Source organism: Oncorhynchus nerka, linkage group LG3, assembly GCF_034236695.1.
Source record: "Oncorhynchus nerka isolate Pitt River linkage group LG3, Oner_Uvic_2.0, whole genome shotgun sequence".
NCBI lineage: Eukaryota > Metazoa > Chordata > Actinopteri > Salmoniformes > Salmonidae > Oncorhynchus > Oncorhynchus nerka.
Genome location: NC_088398.1, coordinates 5,000,167 through 5,023,250, shown reverse-complemented (window position 1 = coordinate 5,023,250; position 23,084 = coordinate 5,000,167). Strand labels below are relative to the sequence as shown.

The 23,084-nt window shown below is 42.0% G+C and overlaps 1 protein-coding gene across 1 annotated transcript in view; it reads right to left on the bottom strand.

Annotated features, from left to right (window-relative positions):
• LOC115117877 (glutamate receptor ionotropic, NMDA 2D-like) overlaps positions 1–22,490 on the bottom strand; it is a 228,546-nt gene extending 206,056 nt beyond the window's left edge. Inside the window, exons 1-2 of the mRNA XM_065006515.1 lie at positions 22,206–22,490; positions 18,195–18,401 (exon numbers count right to left, since the gene is read on the bottom strand). Coding sequence (XP_064862587.1) covers positions 18,195–18,401; positions 22,206–22,490 — 492 coding nt within the window. The remainder of the gene's footprint in view (positions 1–18,194; positions 18,402–22,205) is intronic.
• Positions 22,491–23,084: the final 594 nt, after the last annotated feature.

Below are 23,084 nucleotides of genomic sequence, written 5' to 3'. Positions count from 1 at the left end.
TTCCTAACCCTACATCTCTTCCTAACATGTATCTCTCTTCCTAACCCTGTATCTCTCTTCCTAACTCTGCATCTCTCTTCCTAACCCTGTATCTCTCTTCCTAACCCTACATCTCTTCCTAACATGTATCTCTCTTCCTAACCATGTATCTCTCTTTCTAACCCTGTATCTCTCTTCCTAACATGTATCTCTCTTCCTAACCATGTATCTCTCTTTCTAACCCTGTATCTCTCTTCCTAACATGTATCTCTCTTCCTAACCCTGTATCTCTCTTCCTAACCCTACATCTCTTCCTAACCCTGTATCTCTCTTTCTAACCCTGAATCTCTCTTTCTAACCCTAAATCTCTTTCTAACCCTGTATCTCTCTTTCTAACCCTGAATATCTCTTCCTAACCCTAAATCTCTTTCTAACCCTGTATCTCTCTTTCTAAACCTGTATCTCTTCCTAAACCTGTATCTCTTTCTAAACCTGAATCTCTCTTCCTAACCTGTATCTCTCTTTCTAACCCTGAATCTCTCTTCCTAACCCTGAATCTATCTTCCTAACCCTGTATCTCTCTTCCTAACCCTGAATCTCTCTTCCTAACCCTGTATCTCTCTTCCTAATCTCTCTTTCTAAACCTGAATCTCTCTTTTAACCCTGTATCACTCTTCCTAAACCTGTATCTCTTTCTAACCTTGTATCTCTCTTCCTAAATCTCTCTTCCTAACCCTAAATCTCTTTAACCCCTGTATCTCTCTTTCTAAACCTGTATCTCTCTTTCTAAACCCGTATCTCTCTTTCTAAACCTGTATCTCTCTTCCTAAACCTGTATCCTTTCTAAACCTGAATCTCTTCCTAACCCTGTATCTCTCTTTCTAACCCCATATCTCTTCCTAACCCCCCGCATCTCTCTTCCTAACCCTGTATCTCTCTTCCTATCCCTGTATCTCTTCCTAACCCTACATCTCTTCCTAACATGTATCTCTCTTCCTAAACCTGTATCTCTCTTCCTAACCCTGAATCTCTCTTCCTAACCCTGAATCTCTTTCTAAACCTGTATCTCTTCCTAACCCTGTATCTCTTCTAACCCTGTATCTCTCTTCCTAACATGTATCTCTCTTCCTAACCCTGTATCTCTCTTTCTAACCCTGTATCTCTCTTTCTAACCCCGTATGGCTCTTCCTAACCTGCATCTCTCTTCCTAACCCTGTATCTCTCTTCCTAACCCTGTATCTCTCTTTCTAACCCTGAATCTCTCTTTCTAACCCTAAATCTCTTTCTAACCCTGTATCTCTCTTTCTAACCCTCCTAAATCTCTTTCTAAACCTGTATCTCTCTTCCTAACATGTATCTCTCTTCCTAACCCCGTATCTCTCTTTCTAACCCTGAATCTCTTCTAACCCTAAATCTCTTTCTAACCTGTATCTCTCTTTCTAACCCTGTAATCTCTCTTCCTAACCCTGTATCTCTCTTTCTAACCCTGAATCTCTCTTCCTAACCCTAAATCTCTTTCTAACCCCGTATCTCTCTTTCTAAACCTGTATCTCTCTTCCTAACCCTGAATCTCTTTCTAAACCTGTATCTCTTTTCCTAACCCCGTATCGCTCTTCCTAAACCTGTATCTCTCTTCCTAACCCTGAATCTCTCTTTCTAAACCTGAATCTCTCTTTCTAACCCTGTATCACTCTTCCTAAACCTGTATCTCTCTTTCTAACCTTGTATCTCTCTTCCTAACCCCGTATCTCTCTTCCTAACCCCGTATCTCTCTTCCTAACCCTGTATCTCTCTTCCTAACATGTATCTCTCTTCCTAACCCTGTATCTCTCTTTCTAACCCTGTATCTCTCTTTCTAACCCCGTATCTCGCTCTTCCTAACTCTGCATCTCTCTTCCTAACCCTGTATCTCTCTTCCTAACCCTGTATCTCTCTTTCTAACCCTGAATCTCTCTTCCTAACCCTGTATCTCTCTTTCTAACCCTGTATCTCTCTTTCTAACCCTGTATCTCTCTTCCTAACCCCGTATCTCTCTTCCTAACCCTGTATCTCTCTTCCTAACATGTATCTCTCTTCCTAACCCTGTATCTCTCTTTCTAACCCTGTATCTCTCTTTCTAACCCCGTATCGCTCTTCCTAACTCTGCATCTCTCTTCCTAACCCTGTATCTCTCTTCCTAACCCTGTATCTCTCTTTCTAACCCTGAATCTCTCTTCCTAACCCTGTATCTCTCTTTCTAACCCTGTATCTCTCTTTCTAACCCTGTATCTCTCTTCCTAACACTGTATCTCTCTTTCCTAACCCTGAATCTCTTTCTAAACCTGTATCTCTCTTCCTAACATGTATCTCTTCCTATCTCTCTTTCTAACCCTGAATCTCTCTTTCTAACCCTAAATCTCTTTCTAACCCTGTATCTCTTTTCAAACCCTGTATCTCTCTTCCTAACCCTGTATCTCTCTTCTAACCCTGAATCTCTCTTCCTAACCCTGAATCTATCTTCCTAACCCTGTATCTCTTCCTAACCCTAAATCTCTTTCTAACCCCTCTTCCTAATCTCTCTTTCTAAACCTGTATCTCTCTTCCTAACCCTGAATCTCTTTCTAAACCTGTATCTCTCTTCCTAACCCCGTATCTCTCTTCCTAACCCTGTATCTCTCTTTCTAAACCTGTATCTCTCTTCCTAAACCTGTATCTCTCTTTCTAAACCTGAATCTCTCTTCCTAACCCTGTATCTTTCTTTCTAACCCTGAATCTCTCTTCCTAACCCTGAATCTATCTTCCTAACCCTGTATCTCTCTTCCTAACCCTAAATCTCTTTCTAACCCCGTATCTCTCTTTCTAAACCTGTATCTCTCTTCCTAACCCTGAATCTCTTTCTAAACCTGTATCACTTTTCCTAACCCCGTATCGCTCTTCCTAAACCTGTATCTCTCTTCCTAACATGTATCTCTCTTCCTAAACCTGTATCTCTCTTCCTAACCCTGAATCTCTCTTCCTAACCCTGAATCTCTTTCTAAACCTTTATCTCTCTTTCCTAACCCTGTATCTCTCTTCCTAAACCTGTATCTCTCTTTCTAACCCTGTATCTCTCTTTCTAACCCCGTATCGCTCTTCCTAACTCTGCATCTCTCTTCCTAACCCTGTATCTCTCTTCCTAACCCTGTATCTCTCTTCCTAACCCTACATCTCTTCCTAACATGTATCTCTCTTCCTAACCCTGTATCTCTCTTCCTAACTCTGCATCTCTCTTCCTAACCCTGTATCTCTCTTCCTAACCCTACATCTCTTCCTAACATGTATCTCTCTTCCTAACCCTGTATCTCTTCCTAACCATGTATCTCTCTTTCTAACCCTGTATCTCTCTTCCTAACCCTGTATCTCTCTTCCTAACCCTACATCTCTTCCTAACCCTGTATCTCTCTTTCTAACCCTGAATCTCTCTTTCTAACCCTAAATCTCTTTCTAACCCTGTATCTCTCTTTCTAAACCTGTATCTCTCTTCCTAAACCTGTATCTCTCTTTCTAAACCTTCTCTTCCTAACCCTGTATCTCTTTCTAACCCTGAATCTCTCTTCCTAACCCTGAATCTATCTTCCTAACCCTGTATCTCTCTTCCTAACCCTAAATCTCTTCCTAACCCTGTATCTCTCTTTCTAAACCTGTATCTCTCTTCCTAACCCTGAATCTCTTTCTAAACCTGTATCTCTCTTCCTAACCCGTATCGCTCTTCCTAAACCTGTATCTCTCTTCCTAACATGTATCTCTCTTCCTAAACCTGTATCTCTCTTCCTAAACCTGAATCTCTCTTTCTAACCCTGAATCTCTTTCTAAACCCTATCTCTCTTCCTAACCCTGTATCTCTCTTCCTAAACCTGTATCTCTCTTTCTAACCCTGTATCTCTCTTTCTAACCCTGTATCTCTCTTCCTAACTCTGCATCTCTCTTCCTAACCCTGTATCTCTCTTCCTAACCCTGTATCTCTCTTCCTAACCCTATCATCTCTTCCTAACATGTATCTCTCTTCCTAACCCTGTATCTCTCTTCCTAACTCTGCATCTCTCTTCCTAACCCTGTATCTCTCTTCCTAACCCTACATCTCTTCCTAACATGTATCTCTCTTCCTAACCCTGTATCTCTCTTCCTAACCATGTATCTCTCTTTCTAACCCTGTATCTCTCTTCCTAACATGTATCTCTCTTCCTAACCCTGTATCTCTCTTCCTAACCCTGTATCTCTCTTCCTAACCCTACATCTCTTCCTAACCCTGTATCTCTCTTTCTAACCCTGAATCTCTCTTTCTAACCCTAAATCTCTTTCTAACCCTGTATCTCTCTTTCTAACCCTGTAATCTCTCTTCCTAACCCTGTATCTCTCTTTCTAACCCTGTATCTCTCTTTCTAACCCTGTATCTCTCTTCCTAACCCCGTATCTCTCTTCCTAACCCTGTATCTCTCTTCCTAACATGTATCTCTCTTCCTAACCCTGTATCTCTCTTTCTAACCCTGTATCTCTCTTTCTAACCCCGTATCGCTCTTCCTAACTCTGCATCTCTCTTCCTAACCCTGTATCTCTCTTCCTAACCCTGTATCTCTCTTTCTAACCCTGAATCTCTCTTCCTAACCCTGTATCTCTCTTTCTAACCCTGTATCTCTCTTTCTAACCCTGTATCTCTCTTCCTAACACTGTATCTCTCTTTCTAACCCTGAATCTCTTTCTAAACCTGTATCTCTCTTCCTAACATGTATCTCTCTTCCTAACCCCGTATCTCTCTTTCTAACCCTGAATCTCTCTTTCTAACCCTAAATCTCTTTCTAACCCTGTATCTCTCTTTCAAACCCTGTAATCTCTCTTCCTAACCCTGTATCTCTCTTTCTAACCCTGAATCTCTCTTCCTAACCCTGAATCTATCTTCCTAACCCTGTATCTCTCTTCCTAACCCTAAATCTCTTTCTAACCCCGTATCTCTCTTTCTAAACCTGTATCTCTCTTCCTAACCCTGAATCTCTTTCTAAACCTGTATCTCTTTTCTAACCCGTATCTCTCTTCCTAAACCTGTATCTCTCTTCCTAACATGTATCTCTCTTCCTAAACCTGTATCTCTCTTCCTAACCCCGAATCTCTCTTTCTAACCCTAAATCTCTTTCTAACCCTGTATCTCTCTTTCTAAACCTGTATCTCTCTTCCTAAACCTGTATCTCTCTTTCTAAACCTGAATCTCTCTTCCTAACCCTGTATCTTTCTTTCTAACCCTGAATCTCTCTTCCTAACCCTGAATCTATCTTCCTAACCCTGTATCTCTCTTCCTAACCCTAAATCTCTTTCTAACCCCGTATCTCTCTTTCTAAACCTGTATCTCTCTTCCTAACCCTGAATCTCTTTCTAAACCTGTATCTCTTTTCCTAACCCCGTATCGCTCTTCCTAAACCTGTATCTCTCTTCCTAACATGTATCTCTCTTCCTAAACCTGTATCTCTCTTCCTAACCCTGAATCTCTCTTCCTAACCCTGAATCTCTTTCTAAACCTTTATCTCTCTTCCTAACCCCGTATCTCTCTTCCTAAACCTGTATCTCTCTTTCTAACCCTGTATCTCTCTTTCTAACCCCGTATCGCTCTTCCTAACTCTGCATCTCTCTTCCTAACCCTGTATCTCTCTTCCTAACCCTGTATCTCTCTTCCTAACCCTACATCTCTTCCTAACATGTATCTCTCTTCCTAACCCTGTATCTCTCTTCCTAACTCTGCATCTCTCTTCCTAACCCTGTATCTCTCTTCCTAACCCTACATCTCTTCCTAACATGTATCTCTCTTCCTAACCCTGTATCTCTCTTCCTAACCATGTATCTCTCTTTCTAACCCTGTATCTCTCTTCCTAACCCTGTATCTCTCTTCCTAACCCTACATCTCTTCCTAACCCTGTATCTCTCTTTCTAACCCCGAATCTCTCTTTCTAACCCTAAATCTCTTTCTAACCCTGTATCTCTCTTTCTAAACCTGTATCTCTCTTCCTAAACCTGTATCTCTCTTTCTAAACCTGAATCTCTCTTCCTAACCCTGTATCTCTCTTTCTAACCCTGAATCTCTCTTCCTAACCCTGAATCTATCTTCCTAACCCTGTATCTCTCTTCCTAACCCTAAATCTCTTTCTAACCCCGTATCTCTCTTTCTAAACCTGTATCTCTCTTCCTAACCCTGAATCTCTTTCTAAACCTGTATCTCTGTTCCTAACCCCGTATCGCTCTTCCTAAACCTGTATCTCTCTTCCTAACATGTATCTCTCTTCCTAAACCTGTATCTCTCTTCCTAAACCTGAATCTCTCTTTCTAACCCTGAATTTCTTTCTAAACCTCTATCTCTCTTCCTAACCCCGTATCTCTCTTCCTAAACCTGTATCTCTCTTTCTAACCCTGTATCTCTCTTTCTAACCCCGTATCGCTCTTCCTAACTCTGCATCTCTCTTCCTAACCCTGTATCTCTCTTCCTAACCCTGTATCTCTCTTCCTAACCCTACATCTCTTCCTAACATGTATCTCTCTTCCTAACCCTGTATCTCTCTTCCTAACTCTGCATCTCTCTTCCTAACCCTGTATCTCTCTTCCTAACCCTACATCTCTTCCTAACATGTATCTCTCTTCCTAACCCTGTATCTCTCTTCCTAACCATGTATCTCTCTTTCTAACCCTGTATCTCTCTTCCTAACATGTATCTCTCTTCCTAACCCTGTATCTCTCTTCCTAACCCTGTATCTCTCTTCCTAACCCTACATCTCTTCCTAACCCTGTATCTCTCTTCCTAACCCTGAATCTCTCCTAACCCATGTATCTCTTTCTAACCCTAAATCTCTTTCTAACCTGTATCTCTCCTAAAATCTCTCTTCCTAACCCTGTATCTCTCTTTCTAACCCTGAATCTCTCTTCCTAACCCTAAATCTCTTTCTAACCCTGTATCTCTCTTTCTAAACCTGTATCTCTCTTCCTAACCCTGAATCTCTTTCTAAACCTGTATCTCTTTTCCTAACCCTCTCTTCCTAAACCTGTATCTCTCTTCCTAACATATCTCTCTTCCTAAACCTGTATCTCTCTTCCTAAACCTGAATCTCTCTTTCTAACCCTGTATTTCTTTCTAAACCTCTATCTCTCTTCCTAACCCTGTATCTCTCTTCCTAAACCTGTATCTCTCTTCCTAACCCTGTATCTCTCTTTCTAACCTTGTATCGCTCTTCCTAACTCTGCATCTCTCTTCCTAACCCTGTATCTCTCTTCCTAACCCTGTATCTCTCTTCCTAACCCTACATCTCTTCCTAACATGTATCTCTCTTCCTAACCCTGTATCTCTCTTCCTAACTCTGCATCTCTCTTCCTAACCCTGTATCTCTCTTTCTAACCCTAAATCTCTTTCTAACCCTGTATCTCTCTTTCTAAACCTGTATCTCTCTTCCTAAACCTGTATCTCTCTTTCTAAACCTGAATCTCTCTTCCTAACCCTGTATCTCTCTTTCTAACCCTGAATCTCTCTTCCTAACCCTGAATCTATCTTCCTAACCCTGTATCTCTCTTCCTAACCCTGAATCTCTCTTCCTAACCCTGTATCTCTCTTCCTACCCCTGTATCTCTCTTTCTAAACTGAATCTCTCTTTCTAACCCTGAATCACTCTTCCTAAACCTGTATCTCTCTTTCTAACCTTGTATCTCTCTTCCTAACCCTGTATCTCTCTTCCTAACCCTGTATCTCTCTTCCTAACCCCGCATCTCTCTTCCTAACCCTGTATCTCTCTTCCTAACCCTGAATCTCTCTTCCTAACCCTGAATCTCTTTCTAAACCTGTATCTCTCTTCCTAACCCTGTATCTCTCTTCCTAAACCTGTATCTCTCTTCCTAACCTGCATCTCTCTTCCTAACCCTGTATCTCTCTTTCTAACCCTGTATCTCTCTTTCTAACCCCGTATCGCTCTTCCTAACTCTGCATCTCTCTTCCTAACCCTGTATCTCTCTTCCTAACCCTGTATCTCTCTTTCTAACCCTGAATCTCTCTTTCTAACCCTAAATCTCTTTCTAACCCTGTATCTCTCTTTCTAACCCTGTATCTCTCTTCCTAACCCTGTATCTCTCTTTCTAACCCTGAATCTCTCTTCCTAACCCTGAATCTCTTTCTAAACCTGTATCTCTCTTCCTAACATGTATCTCTCTTCCTAACCCCGTATCTCTCTTTCTAACCCTGAATCTCTCTTTCTAACCCTAAATCTCTTTCTAACCCTGTATCTCTCTTTCTAACCCTGTAATCTCTCTTCCTAACCCTGTATCTCTCTTTCTAACCCTGAATCTCTCTTCCTAACCCTAAATCTCTTTCTAACCCCGTATCTCTCTTTCTAAACCTGTATCTCTCTTCCTAACCCTGAATCTCTTTCCTAAACCTGTATCTCTTTCCTAACCCTGTATCGCTCTTCCTAAACCTGTATCTCTCTTCCTAACATGTATCTCTCTTCCTAAACCTGTATCTCTCTTCCTAACCCTGAATCTCTCTTTCTAACCCTGAATTTCTTTCTAAACCTCTATCTCTCTTCCTAACCCTGTATCTCTCTTCCTAAACCTAAACCTGTATCTCTCTTTCTAACCCTGTATCTCTCTTTCTAACCCTGTATCTCTTCCTAACTCTGCATCTCTCTTCCTAACCCTGTATCTCTCTTCCTAACCCTGTATCTCTCTTCCTAACCCTACATCTCTTCCTAACATGTATCTCTCTTCCTAACCCTGTATCTCTCTTCCTAACTCTGCATCTCTCTTCCTAACCCTGTATCTCTCTTCCTAACCCTACATCTCTTCCTAACATGTATCTCTCTTCCTAACCCTGTATCTCTCTTCCTAACCATGTATCTCTCTTTCTAACCCTGTATCTCTCTTCCTAACCCTGTATCTCTCTTCCTAACCCTACATCTCTTCCTAACCCTGTATCTCTCTTTCTAACCCTGAATCTCTCTTTCTAACCCTAAATCTCTTTCTAACCCTGTATCTCTCTTTCTAAACCTGTATCTCTCTTCCTAAACCTGTATCTCTCTTTCTAAACCTGAATCTCTCTTCCTAACCCTGTATCTCTCTTTCTAACCCTGAATCTCTCTTCCTAACCCTGAATCTATCTTCCTAACCCTGTATCTCTCTTCCTAACCCTAAATCTCTTTCTAACCCTGTATCTCTCTTCCTAACCCTGTATCTCTCTTCTAACCCTGAATCTCTTTCTAAACCTAAATCTCTTTCCTAACCCCTGTATCGCTCTTCCTAAACCTGTATCTCTCTTCCTAACCTGTATCTCTCTTCCTAAACCTGTATCTCTCTTCCTAAACCTGAATCTCTCTTTCTAACCCTGAATCTCTTTCTAAACCTCTATCTCTCTTCCTAACCCGTATCTCTCTTCCTAAACCTGTATCTCTCTTTCTAACCCTGTATCTCTCTTTTTCTAACCCCGTATCTTCCTCTTCCTAACCTGCATCTCTCTTCCTAACCCTGTATCTCTCTTCCTAACCCTGTATCTCTCTTCCTAACCCTACATCTCTTCCTAACATGTATCTCTCTTCCTAACCCTGTATCTCTCTTCCTAACTCTGCATCTCTCTTCCTAACCCTGTATCTCTCTTCCTAACCCTACATCTCTTCCTAACATGTATCTCTCTTCCTAACCCTGTATCTCTCTTCCTAACCTGTATCTCTCTTCTAACCCTGTATCTCTCTTCCTAACCTGTATCTCTCTTCCTAACCCTGTATCTCTCTTCCTAACCCTGTATCTCTCTTCCTAACCCTGAATCTCTTCCTAACCCTGTATCTCTCTTTCTAACCCTGTATCTCTCTTCCTAACCCTATCCCTAAATCTCTTTCTAACCCTGTATCTCTCTTTCTAACCCTGTAATCTCTCTTCCTAACCCTGTATCTCTCTTTCCTAACCCTGAATCTCTCTTCCTAACCCTAAATCTCTTTCTAACCCATGTATCTCTCTTTCTAAACCTGTATCTCTCTTCCTAACCCTGAATCTCTTTCTAAACCTGTATCTCTTTTCCTAACCCCATCTCTTCCTAAACCTGTATCTCTCTTCCTAACATGTATCTCTCTTCCTAAACCTGTATCTCTCTTCCTAAACCTGAATCTCTCTTTCCTAACCCTGCATTTCTTTCTAAACCTCTATCTCTTCCTAACCCATGTATCTCTCTTCCTAACCTGTATCTCTCTTTCTAACCCTGTATCTCTCTTCCTAACCATGTATCGCTCTTCCTAACCCTGTATCTCTCTTCCTAACCCTGTATCTCTCTTCCTAACCCTGTATCTCTCTTCCTAACCCTACATCTCTTCCTAACATGTATCTCTCTTCCTAACCCTGTATCTCTCTTCCTAACTCTGCATCTCTCTTCTAACCCTGTATCTCTCTTTCTAACCCTAAATCTCTTTCTAACCCTGTATCTCTCTTTCTAAACCTGTATCTCTCTTCCTAAACCTGTATCTCTCTTTCTAAACCTGAATCTCTCTTCCTAACCCTGTATCTCTCTTTCTAACCCTGAATCTCTCTTCCTAACCCTGAATCTATCTTCCTAACCCTGTATCTCTCTTCCTAACCCTGAATCTCTCTTCCTAACCCTGTATCTCTCTTCCTACCCCTGTATCTCTCTTTCTAAAACTGAATCTCTCTTTCTAACCCTGTATCACTCTTCCTAAACCTGTATCTCTCTTTCTAACCTTGTATCTCTCTTCCTAACCCTGTATCTCTCTTCCTAACCCCATATCTCTCTTCCTAACCCCGCATCTCTCTTCCTAACCCTGTATCTCTCTTCCTAACCCTGAATCTCTCTTCCTAACCCTGAATCTCTTTCTAAACCTGTATCTCTCTTCCTAACCCCGTATCTCTCTTCCTAAACCTGTATCTCTCTTCCTAACATGTATCTCTCTTCCTAACCCTGTATCTCTCTTTCTAACCCTGTATCTCTCTTTCTAACCCCGTATCGCTCTTCCTAACTCTGCATCTCTCTTCCTAACCCTGTATCTCTCTTCCTAACCCTGTATCTCTCTTTCTAACCCTGAATCTCTCTTTCTAACCCTAAATCTCTTTCTAACCCTGTATCTCTCTTTCTAACCCTGTATCTCTCTTCCTAACCCTGTATCTCTCTTTCTAACCCTGAATCTCTCTTCCTAACCCTGAATCTCTTTCTAAACCTGTATCTCTCTTCCTAACATGTATCTCTCTTCCTAACCCCGTATCTCTCTTTCTAACCCTGAATCTCTCTTTCTAACCCTAAATCTCTTTCTAACCCTGTATCTCTCTTTCTAACCCTGTAATCTCTCTTCCTAACCCTGTATCTCTCTTTCTAACCCTGAATCTCTCTTCCTAACCCTAAATCTCTTTCTAACCCCGTATCTCTCTTTCTAAACCTGTATCTCTCTTCCTAACCCTGAATCTCTTTCTAAACCTGTATCTCTTTTCCTAACCCCGTATCGCTCTTCCTAAACCTGTATCTCTCTTCCTAACATGTATCTCTCTTCCTAAACCTGTATCTCTCTTCCTAAACCTGAATCTCTCTTTCTAACCCTGAATTTCTTTCTAAACCTCTATCTCTCTTCCTAACCCCGTATCTCTCTTCCTAAACCTGTATCTCTCTTTCTAACCCTGTATCTCTCTTTCTAACCCCGTATCGCTCTTCCTAACTCTGCATCTCTCTTCCTAACCCTGTATCTCTCTTCCTAACCCTGTATCTCTCTTCCTAACCCTACATCTCTTCCTAACATGTATCTCTCTTCCTAACCCTGTATCTCTCTTCCTAACTCTGCATCTCTCTTCCTAACCCTGTATCTCTCTTCCTAACCCTACATCTCTTCCTAACATGTATCTCTCTTCCTAACCCTGTATCTCTCTTTCTAACCCTGTATCTCTCTTCCTAACATGTATCTCTCTTCCTAACCCTGTATCTCTCTTCCTAACCCTACATCTCTTCCTAACCCTGTATCTCTCTTTCTAACCCTGAATCTCTCTTTCTAACCCTAAATCTCTTTCTAACCCTGTATCTCTCTTTCTAACCCTGAATCTCTCTTCCTAACCCTAAATCTCTTTCTAACCCTGTATCTCTCTTTCTAAACCTGTATCTCTCTTCCTAAACCTGTATCTCTCTTTCTAAACCTGAATCTCTCTTCCTAACCCTGTATCTCTCTTTCTAACCCTGAATCTCTCTTCCTAACCCTGAATCTATCTTCCTAACCCTGTATCTCTCTTCCTAACCCTGAATCTCTCTTCCTAACCCTGTATCTCTCTTCCTACCCCTGTATCTCTCTTTCTAAACCTGAATCTCTCTTTCTAACCCTGTATCACTCTTCCTAAACCTGTATCTCTCTTTCTAACCTTGTATCTCTCTTCCTAACCCTGCATCTCTCTTCCTAACCCCGTATCTCTCTTCCTAACCCCACATCTCTCTTCCTAACCCTGTATCTCTCTTCCTATCCCTGTATTTCTCTTCCTAACCCTACATCTCTTCCTAACATGTATCTCTCTTCCTAAACCTGTATCTCTCTTCCTAACCCTGAATCTCTCTTCCTAACCCTGAATCTCTTTCTAAACCTGTATCTCTCTTCCTAACCCCGTATCTCTCTTCCTAAACCTGTATCTCTCTTCCTAACATGTATCTCTCTTCCTAACCCTGTATCTCTCTTTCTAACCCTGTATCTCTCTTTCTAACCCCGTATCGCTCTTCCTAACTCTGCATCTCTCTTCCTAACCCTGTATCTCTCTTCCTAACCCTGTATCTCTCTTTCTAACCCTGAATCTCTCTTTCTAACCCTAAATCTCTTTCTAACCCTGTATCTCTCTTTCTAACCCTGTATCTCTCTTCCTAACACTGTATCTCTCTTTCTAACCCTGAATCTCTTTCTAAACCTGTATCTCTCTTCCTAACATGTATCTCTCTTCCTAACCCTGTATCTCTCTTCCTAAACATGTATCTCTCTTTCTAACCCTGTATCTCTCTTCCTAACATGTATCTCTCTTCCTAACCCTGTATCTCTCTTCCTAACCCTACATCTCTTCCTAACCCTGTATCTCTCTTTCTAACCCCGAATCTCTCTTTCTAACCCTAAATCTCTTTCTAACCCTGTATCTCTCTTTCTAAACCTGTATCTCTCTTCCTAAACCTGTATCTCTCTTTCTAAACCTGAATCTCTCTTCCTAACCCTGTATCTCTCTTTCTAACCCTGAATCTCTCTTCCTAACCCTGAATCTATCTTCCTAACCCTGTATCTCTCTTCCTAACCCTGAATCTCTCTTCCTAACCCTGTATCTCTCTTCCTAACCCTGTATCTCTCTTTCTAAAACTGAATCTCTCTTTCTAACCCTGTATCACTCTTCCTAAACCTGTATCTCTCTTTCTAACCTTGTATCTCTCTTCCTAACCCTGTATCTCTCTTCCTAACCCCGTATCTCTCTTCCTAACCCCGCATCTCTCTTCCTAACCCTGTATCTCTCTTCCTATCCCTGTATCTCTCTTCCTAACCCTACATCTCTTCCTAACATGTATCTCTCTTCCTAAACCTGTATCTCTCTTCCTAACCCTGAATCTCTCTTCCTAACCCTGAATCTCTTTCTAAACCTGTATCTCTCTTCCTAACCCCGTATCTCTCTTCCTAAACCTGTATCTCTCTTCCTAACATGTATCTCTCTTCCTAACCCTGTATCTCTCTTTCTAACCCTGTATCTCTCTTTCTAACCCCGTATCCCTCTTCCTAACTCTGCATCTCTCTTCCTAACCCTGTATCTCTCTTCCTAACCCTGTATCTCTCTTTCTAACCCTGAATCTCTCTTTCTAACCCTAAATCTCTTTCTAACCCTGTATCTCTCTTTTCTAACCCTGTATCTCTCTTCCTAACCCTGTATCTCTCTTTCTAACCCTGAATCTCTCTTCCTAACCCTGAATCTCTTTCTAAACCTGTATCTCTCTTCCTAACATGTATCTCTCTTCCTAACCCCGTATCTCTCTTTCTAACCCTGAATCTCTCTTTCTAACCCTAAATCTCTTTCTAACCCTGTATCTCTCTTTCTAACCCTGTAATCTCTCTTCCTAACCCTGTATCTCTCTTTCTAACCCTGAATCTCTCTTCCTAACCCTGAATCTCTTTCTAAACCTGTATCTCTTTTCCTAACCCCGTATCGCTCTTCCTAAACCTGTATCTCTTCCTAACATGTATCTCTCTTCCTAAACCTGTATCTCTCTTCCTAACCCTGAATCTCTCTTTCTAACCCTGAATTTCTTTCTAAACCTCTATCTCTCTTCCTAACCCCGTATCTCTCTTCCTAAACCTGTATCTCTCTTTCTAACCCTGTATCTCTCTTTCTAACCCCGTATCGCTCTTCCTAACTCTGCATCTCTCTTCCTAACCCTGTATCTCTCTTCCTAACCCTGTATCTCTCTTCCTAACCCTACATCTCTTCCTAACATGTATCTCTTCCTAACCCTGTATCTCTCTTCCTAACTCTGCATCTCTCTTCCTAACCCTGTATCTCTCTTCCTAACCCTGTATCTCTCTTCCTAACCCTACATCTCTTCCTAACATGTATCTCTTCCTAACCCTGTATCTCTCTTTCTAACCCTGAATCTCTCTTCCTAACCCTGAATCTCTTTCTAACCCTGAATTTCTTTCTAAACCTCTATCTCTCTTCCTAACCCCGTATCTCTCTTCCTAAACCTGTATCTCTCTTTCTAACCCTGAATCTCTCTTCCTAACCCTGTATCTCTCTTTCTAACCCTGAATCTATCTTCCTAACCCTGAATCTATCTTCCTAACCCTGTATCTCTCTTCCTAACCCTGAATCTCTCTTCCTAACCCTGTATCTCTCTTCCTACCCCTGTATCTCTCTTTCTAAACCTGAATCTCTTTCTAACCCTGTATCACTCTTCCTAAACCTGTATCTCTCTTTCTAACCTTGTATCTCTCTTCCTAACCCTGTATCTCTCTTCCTAACCCCGTATCTCTCTTCCTAACCCCGCATCTCTCTTCCTAACCCTACATCTCTTCCTAACATGTATCTCTTCCTAACCCTGTATCTCTCTTCCTAACCCTGAATCTCTCTTCCTAACCCTGAATCTCTTTCTAAACCTGTATCTCTCTTCCTAACCCCGTATCTCTCTTCCTAAACCTGTATCTCTCTTCCTAACATGTATCTCTCTTCCTAACCCTGTATCTCTCTTTCTAACCCTGTATCTCTCTTTCTAACCCCGTATCGCTCTTCCTAACTCTGCATCTCTCTTTCTAACCCTGAATCTCTTTCTAACCCCGTATCTCTCTTTCTAAACCTGTATCTCTCTTCCTAACCCTGAATCTCTTTCTAAACCTGTATCTCTTTTCCTAACCCCGTATCTCTCTTCCTAAACCTGTATCTCTTCCTAACATGTATCTCTCTTCCTAAACCTGTATCTCTCTTCCTAACCCTGAATCTCTCTTCCTAACCCTGAATCTCTTTCTAAACCTGTATCTCTCTTCCTAACCCCGTATCTCTCTTCCTAAACCTGTATCTCTCTTCCTAACATGTATCTCTCTTCCTAACCCTGTATCTCTCTTTCTAACCCTGTATCTCTCTTTCTAACCCCGTATCTCTCTTCCTAACCCCTGCATCTCTCTTCCTAACCCTGTATCTCTCTTCCTAACCCTACATCTCTTCCTAACATGTATCTCTCTTCCTAACCCTGTATCTCTCTTCCTAACCCTGTATCTCTCTTCCTAACCCTACATCTCTTCCTAACATGTATCTCTCTTCCTAACCCTGTATCTCTCTTTCTAACCCTGTATCTCTCTTTCTAACCCCGTATCGCTCTTCCTAACTCTGCATCTCTCTTCCTAACCCTGTATCTCTCTTCCTAACCATGTATCTCTCTTTCTAACTCTGTATCTCTCTTCCTAACATGTATCTCTCTTCCTAACCCTGTATCTCTCTTCCTAACCCTACATCTCTTCCTAACCCTGTATCTCTCTTTCTAACCCTGTATCTCTCTTCCTACCCCTGTATCTCTCTTTCTAACCCTGAATCTCTCTTCCTAACCCTAAATCTCTTTCTAACCCCGTATCTCTCTTTCTAAACCTGTATCTCTCTTTCTAACCCTGAATATCTTTCTATCCCTGTATCTCTCTTCCTATCCCTGTATCACTCTTCCTAACCCTGTATCTCTCTTTCTAACCCCGTATCTCTCTTTCTAACCCTGTATCTCTCTTTCTAACCCTGCATCTCTCTTTCTAACCCTGTATCTCTCTTCCTAACCCTGAATCTCTCTTCCTAACCCTGTATCTGTCTTCCTAACCCTGTATCTCTCTTTCTAACCCTGTATCTCTCTTCCTAACCCTGAATCTCTTTCTAACCCTGTATCACTCTTCCTAAACCTGTATCTCTCGTTCTAAACCTGTATCTCTCTTCCTAACCCTGTATCTCTCTTTCTAACCCTGTATCTCTTTCTCTCTCTAACCCTGCATCTCTTTCTCTCTCTAACCCTGAATCTCTCTTTCAAACCTTGAATCTCTCTTCCTAACCCTGTATCTCTCTTCCTAACCCTGAATCTCTTTCTAACCCTGTATCTCTCTTCCTAAACCTGTATCTCTCTTTCTAAACCTGTATCTCTCTTCCTAGCCCTGTATCTCTCTTTCTAACCCTGTATCTCTCTTCCTAACCCCGTATCTCTCTTTCTAACCATGTATCTCTCTTCCTAACCCTGTATCTCTCTTTCTAACCCTGAATCTCTCTTCCTAACCCTAAATCTCTTTCTAACCCTGTATCTCTCTTTCTAACCCTGTATCTCTCTTTCTAACCCTGTATCTCTCTTTCTAACCCTGTATCTCTCTTCCTAACCCTGTATCTCTCTTTCTAACCCTGAATCTCTCTTCCTAACCCTAAATCTCTTTCTAACCCCGTATCTCTCTTTCTAAACCTGTATCTCTCTTTCTAACCCTGGATCTCTCTTCCTAACCCTGTATCTCTCTTTCTAACCCTGCATATCTTTCTAACCCTGTATCTCTCTTCCTATCCCTGTATCACTCTTCCTAACCCTGTATCTCTCTTTCTAACCCCGTATCTCTCTTTCTAACCCTGTATCTCTCTTTCTAACCCTGCATCTCTCTTTCTAACCCCGTATCTCTCTTCCTAACCCTGAATCTCTCTTCCTAACCCTGTATCTGTCTTCCTAACCCTGTATCTCTCTTTCTAACCCTGTATCTCTCTTCCTAACCCTGAATCTCTTTCTAACCCTGTATCACTCTTCCTAAACCTGTATCTCTCGTTCTAAACATGTATCTCTCTTCCTAACTCTGTATCTCTCTTTCTAACCCTGTATCTCTTTCTCTCTCTAACCCTGCATCTCTTTCTCTCTCTAACCCTGAATCTCTCTTTCAAACCTTGAATCTCTTTTCCTAACCCTGTATCTCTCTTCCTAACCCTGAATCTCTTTCTAACCCTGTATCTCTCTTCCTAAACCTGTATCTCTCTTTCTAAACCTGTATCTCTCTTCCTAGCCCTGTATCTCTCTTTCTAACCCTCTATCTCTCTTCCTAACCCCGTATCTCTCTTTCTAACCCTGTATCTCTCTTCCTAACCCTGTATCTCTCTTTCTAACCCTGTATCTCTTTCTCTCTCTAACCCTGAATCTCTCTTTCAAACCTTGAATCTCTCTTTCTAACCCTGAATCTCTCTCTATAACACTGAATCTCTTTCTCTCTCTAACCCTGAATCTCTCTCTCTAACCCTGAATCTCTCTCTATAACCCTGAGTCTCTCTCTTACCCTGGATCTCTCTCCCAAACCCTGAATCTCTCTCTCTAACCCTGAATCTCTCTCTATAACCCTGAATCTCTTTCTCTCTCTAACCCCGAATCTCTCTCTCAATCCCTGGATATCTCTCTCTAACCCTGCATCTCTCTTTCTAACCCTGTCCACCCACTTCTTGCTGCCTACAATGCTCTGACTGGGCAGAAACAGTGAATGACTGACCGCAAGCCTCAAACTTTCACGCAGGCACGCACACACAAACACACATTCTCTTCTCACGTCCATACCTGTAGCTTCCTCCCCACCCTTGCTCACCATCCTACAGTCATGATTGGTCTCTCTCTCTCTCTCTCTCTCTCTTTCTCTCTCTCTCTCACCCCTCTCTCTCTCTCTCTTTCTCTCTGTCTCTCTCTCTCTCTCTCTCTCTCTCGCTCTCTCTCTCTCTCTCCCCCACCTCCATACCTGTTGCATCCTCCCCAGCCCTGCTCCTCCTCCTACAGCCACTATGGGTAGTCCAGTCTGGGCTGAGACAAACTCTAACATGGGGGCCAGGGGTCCCCAGGCGGTGGGTGGTGGCCTCTCCTCCTCGTAGACCAGGCCCTGTAGGGGCCTCGCTGCCAGCAGGTCACACAGCTGGGACAGCAGAGTCTTAGGACTACTGTCATTCACCTGAAGAGGAAGTCATGACAGGGATATGTTAGCTGCATTACACACAGACTACAACATGATCTGAGGACTACAGCCATTCACCTGAAGAGGAAGTCATGACAGGGATAGGTTAGCTGCATTACACACAGACTACAACATGATCTGAGGACTACAGCCATTCACCTACAGAGGAAGTCATGACAGGGATAGGTTAGCTGCATTACACACAGACTACAACATGATCTGAGGACTACAGCCATTCACCTACAGAGGACACATGATCACATGATCACATGGTAACAGCAATACATATATAGAGAAAGACATTGTGAAACTTTTCGTGAGAAAGCAGATACACAACAGTAAGGGACAGTACAGTGTACTGACTTAACACTACTATCAACGAGAGAGAGAGAAATCAAAGAGCGTGATAGAACAGAACACAGAGACAGACAGGTGTACAGACGGACTACTGGCATTCATCTGGACACGGAGCCATGATGAGTATGGTGAACACATTGGCGGTGTCGATTATACCCATACCAGCATACTACATACTTAAAGTCCACACTATTCACTCAGCGTCACATTCTATTTTGCATGTACCGTTTAGTAAAAAGTATGCAGTATGCCACAGCTGCAACTCAGTAGCGGCTCCTGATTGGCTGAGTAGGTGGGGCGGGGCAGAGTGTGGGTGGATTTTTTCCAAATTCAACAGACATGCATTGCATTAACCAGCCTGATAATAGCTATTTTTCAATTTGATTAATTTCTCTAAACTCTGAATAAAATAGGAATGGAGTTATAGGCCTACTCAGGCTGGTTATAGGAAGACTATCACATTAGACCTACACCGTAATAGACCATATAGGTCATCTCTCCTATTTAAGGAATGAAGACAAACTAATTTGGTTTCATTTCAACAAAGTGCTGTAACATATAGTAATGAAATCAAACAGCCTAGTAGTACACACAAACGTAAAAAATGTTCAAATCAAAGGGCTATTGCACATAAAACGTGGACAGTTGGGTGCATGCAAATTCAGAACTGCTGGACAGCACCATAATAAACTAAAGTACTGATCATTGGGAACGAGATCAGAATGAATGTTGAGGCTTGATCCATTTATTAAATAGATAGCCACGCCTACAACACTAAAACAATCCATATGTTCAAATCAAAAGGCCTGATTAATATGACATCAATAACACAGCCACATCACAAATCAAAGGATGGTTTAGTATTTAGTTTAAAAGCGCTGACTAAGGCAAAGAGAACAAGAAACACTTTCAATGAGAAAACAGAAATGCACTTTTGGGGGGGGGGGGGGGGGGACGACTCACATTTTCAAAAATGAAGCCTACGATGCAATGCTCGTGATCATTTTAAGGAGAACAAAAACAACTTATCTTACATTTAAACACCACCGCAGAAGCTTCATGCATCTTCCCAATGAAGTAATGACGTAGCCTAGTGTGGTTGTCTGGCTACTCGAAGAGAACTAGGGCCTATTAATCACAGCCCTCCTCTTCCAATGCATCGTTGGTAAAGTGTGCAGAGAATTCTTGGAGATGAAGTGTCGAAATGAGTATAACATCCTGGCATTTAAATCATACTCGATTTTCTAAATGTTGCATACTATTAAACGTTTTATTTTTTGCATACTTAGAATGCGTCATACGTGATGATTTCTGTTGCACATCCCCATTTCTAATTGATCAGCTGTTGTTAAAGCTGAAATGAGTATGACATCCGGGCATTTAAAGTATACTCGATATTCGAAATGTCGCATACTATTAAACTGAATTTTTCCGCATACTCAAACGGCAGGTACAGGGTACAGGGTTTGGAAGAAAGAGACTATTTAGTATGCAAGTCTGGGTATTCAGACACCACCAGTGTGTGAACACACAAAAACACACACACAAAGAGTAGAAGGATAAGACATAGGAATCAGGGAAACAGACAGACAGGGTCTGAAGTGAAATGTCCCTCTCTTACCTGGGGTGAAGTAATGACAAGGCTATCAGTTACATAGAGTTTAATGACAAGGCTATCGGTTACATAGAGTTTAATGACAAGGCTATCGGTTAGATAGCGTTTATTGACAAGGCTATCAGTTACATAGAGTTTAATGACAAGGCTATCGGTTACATAGAGTTTAATGACAAGGCTATATGTTACATAGAGTTTAATGACAAGGCTATCGGTTACATAGAGTTTAATGACAAGGCTATATGTTACATAGAGTTTAATGACACGGCTATCAGTTACATAGAGTTTAATGACACGGCTATCATTTACATAGAGTTTAATGACAAGGCTATCAGTTACATAGAGTTTAATGACACGGCTATCGGTTACATAGAGTTTAATGACAAGGCTATATGTTACATAGAGTTTAATGACACGGCTATCATTTACATAGAGTTTAATGACAAGGCTATCAGTTACATAGAGTTTAATGACAAGGCTATCAGTTACATAGAGTTTAATGACAAGGCTATCGGTTACATAGAGTTTAATGACAAGGCTATCAGTTACATAGAGTTTAATGACAAGGCTATCAGTTACATAGAGTTTAATGACAAGGCTATCGGTTACATAGAGTTTAATGACAAGGCTATCGGTAACATAGAGTTTAATGACAAGGCTATCAGTTACATAGAGTTTAATGACAAGGCTATCGGTTACATAGAGTTTAATGACAAGGCTATCGGTTACATAGAGTTTAATGACAAGGCTATCGGTTACATAGAGTTTAATGACAAGGCTATCGGTTACATAGAGTTTAATGACAAGGCTATATGTTACATAGAGTTTAATGACAAGGCTATCGGTTAGATAGAGTTTAATGACAAGGCTATCGGTTACATAGAGTTTAATGACAAGGCTATCGGTTACATAGAGTTTAATGACAAGGCTATCGGTTACATAGAGTTTAATGACAAGGCTATCGGTTACATAGAGTTTAATGACACGGCTATCGGTTAGATAGCGTTTATTGACAAGGCGATCGGTTAGATAGAGTTTAATGACAAGGCTATATGTTACATAGAGTTTAATGACAAGGCTATCGGTTACATAGAGTTTAATGACAAGGCTATCGGTTACATAGAGTTTAATGACAAGGCTATCGGTTAGATAGCGTTTATTGACAAGGCGATCGGTTAGATAGAGTTTAATGACAAGGCTATATGTTACATAGAGTTTAATGACAAGGCTATCGGTTAGATAGAGTTTGATGACAAGGCTATCGGTTAGATAGAGTTTAATGACAAGGCTATTGGTTACATAGAGTTTAATGACAAGGATATTGGTTACATAGAGTTCATGCAATGGTAGAAGAGCAGGTGAATTAAGGAAACGCTTTCAGTTACTCTTATTTAGACACAACAGCATGACGTCTCTTCACCTTAATACAGGTTAGCACTGTGGCTCCTATAGTTCTAGATCTATAGTACTGACATTATGACATAGAGTTGGCTATGTAACATGTGTCTCAGATAAGGATTGGGCCCTAGATGAATGGAATCCATTATTCCATTACTATGATGACTCTAAACCCTAAACAAGCCAACTCTGACCCTTGAATCCATCACTGTCTTCCTTCCTATTCCACCCTCCCTGTATTCCCTGGACCCCCCCCCCCCACCCCACCACCACCACAACATCCCTACATTTTCCCCTTATAATAATCATAGTACATGGTACTTATATTTGGCCCAATCCATTAGTGTCAGGTTAAGGTTCAGGCTGTAATGAATGGTTCCATTATCACCATTACTACTATTACCCCCCAGAACAGCACAGTCTGGTCTCACCTGGAGCCAGATGACGTTAGCAGAGCCCCACTGGGTGATCACGCTCTCCCCCAGGGAGCTGTGTGCCCGACCAAACCCAGGGTAGAGCACCCTTCCCCCAGGCCCGGCCGCCGCCTCTACCTGCACGCTGGCCCCCGCGTGGATCACAGCGATGTTGAAGTTCATTACAGTCCCCGGGTCTCTCTCCCGCTCCCGGGGGCGGAGCAAGAGGTGTGGGGAGGGCGTGACTGGTCCTGCCCACTCCGCCAGGGCCAATAGGAGAGAGAGGGTGGGTATGGCGACCATTGCAATAGATCAATCAACCGTGGAGGGGGAGGGGCGGGGGGGTGGGGGCGAAGCTGTAAAGCGCTCTAAGAGAGGGTGCCTATGAGAGAGAAAGAGACAGAGAGAACAAGAGAGAGAGAGACAGAGAGAGAGAACGAGAGAGAGAAAGAGAGAGAGAAAGAAAGAGAGAGAGAACAAGAGAGAAGATATTGAGGAGCTTAGAAGACTTTGATGTTCTTGCAACATTCTCCCAGAATTGTAAGTTTGTTCACATCAGGAATGGCCTACACAGAGGGTGCAAAGCAAAGAGAGAGAGAGGGATGGAGAGACACAGGGGAGGGAGAACGAGAGGGAGAGGGGGAGAGAGTGTAATGGATTCTGAATCCAATCATGGGGTAATATAAGTTAGCTTTGGCTGGAGCAATACTGGACCAGCAATACGGTATAGAGAAGGGGAACAAACAATGGAGAGAGAGAGATGAGGAAAATATGGGGTGTGGGGGCAGAGGGAGAGGGAAGATGAAATAGGTGCTATTTAGGCTATAGGCTGAGAAGAAACAATATGATCGAGAAGGGAAATATAAAGGAGAGAGAGAGAGAGAGAGAGGGAGGGAG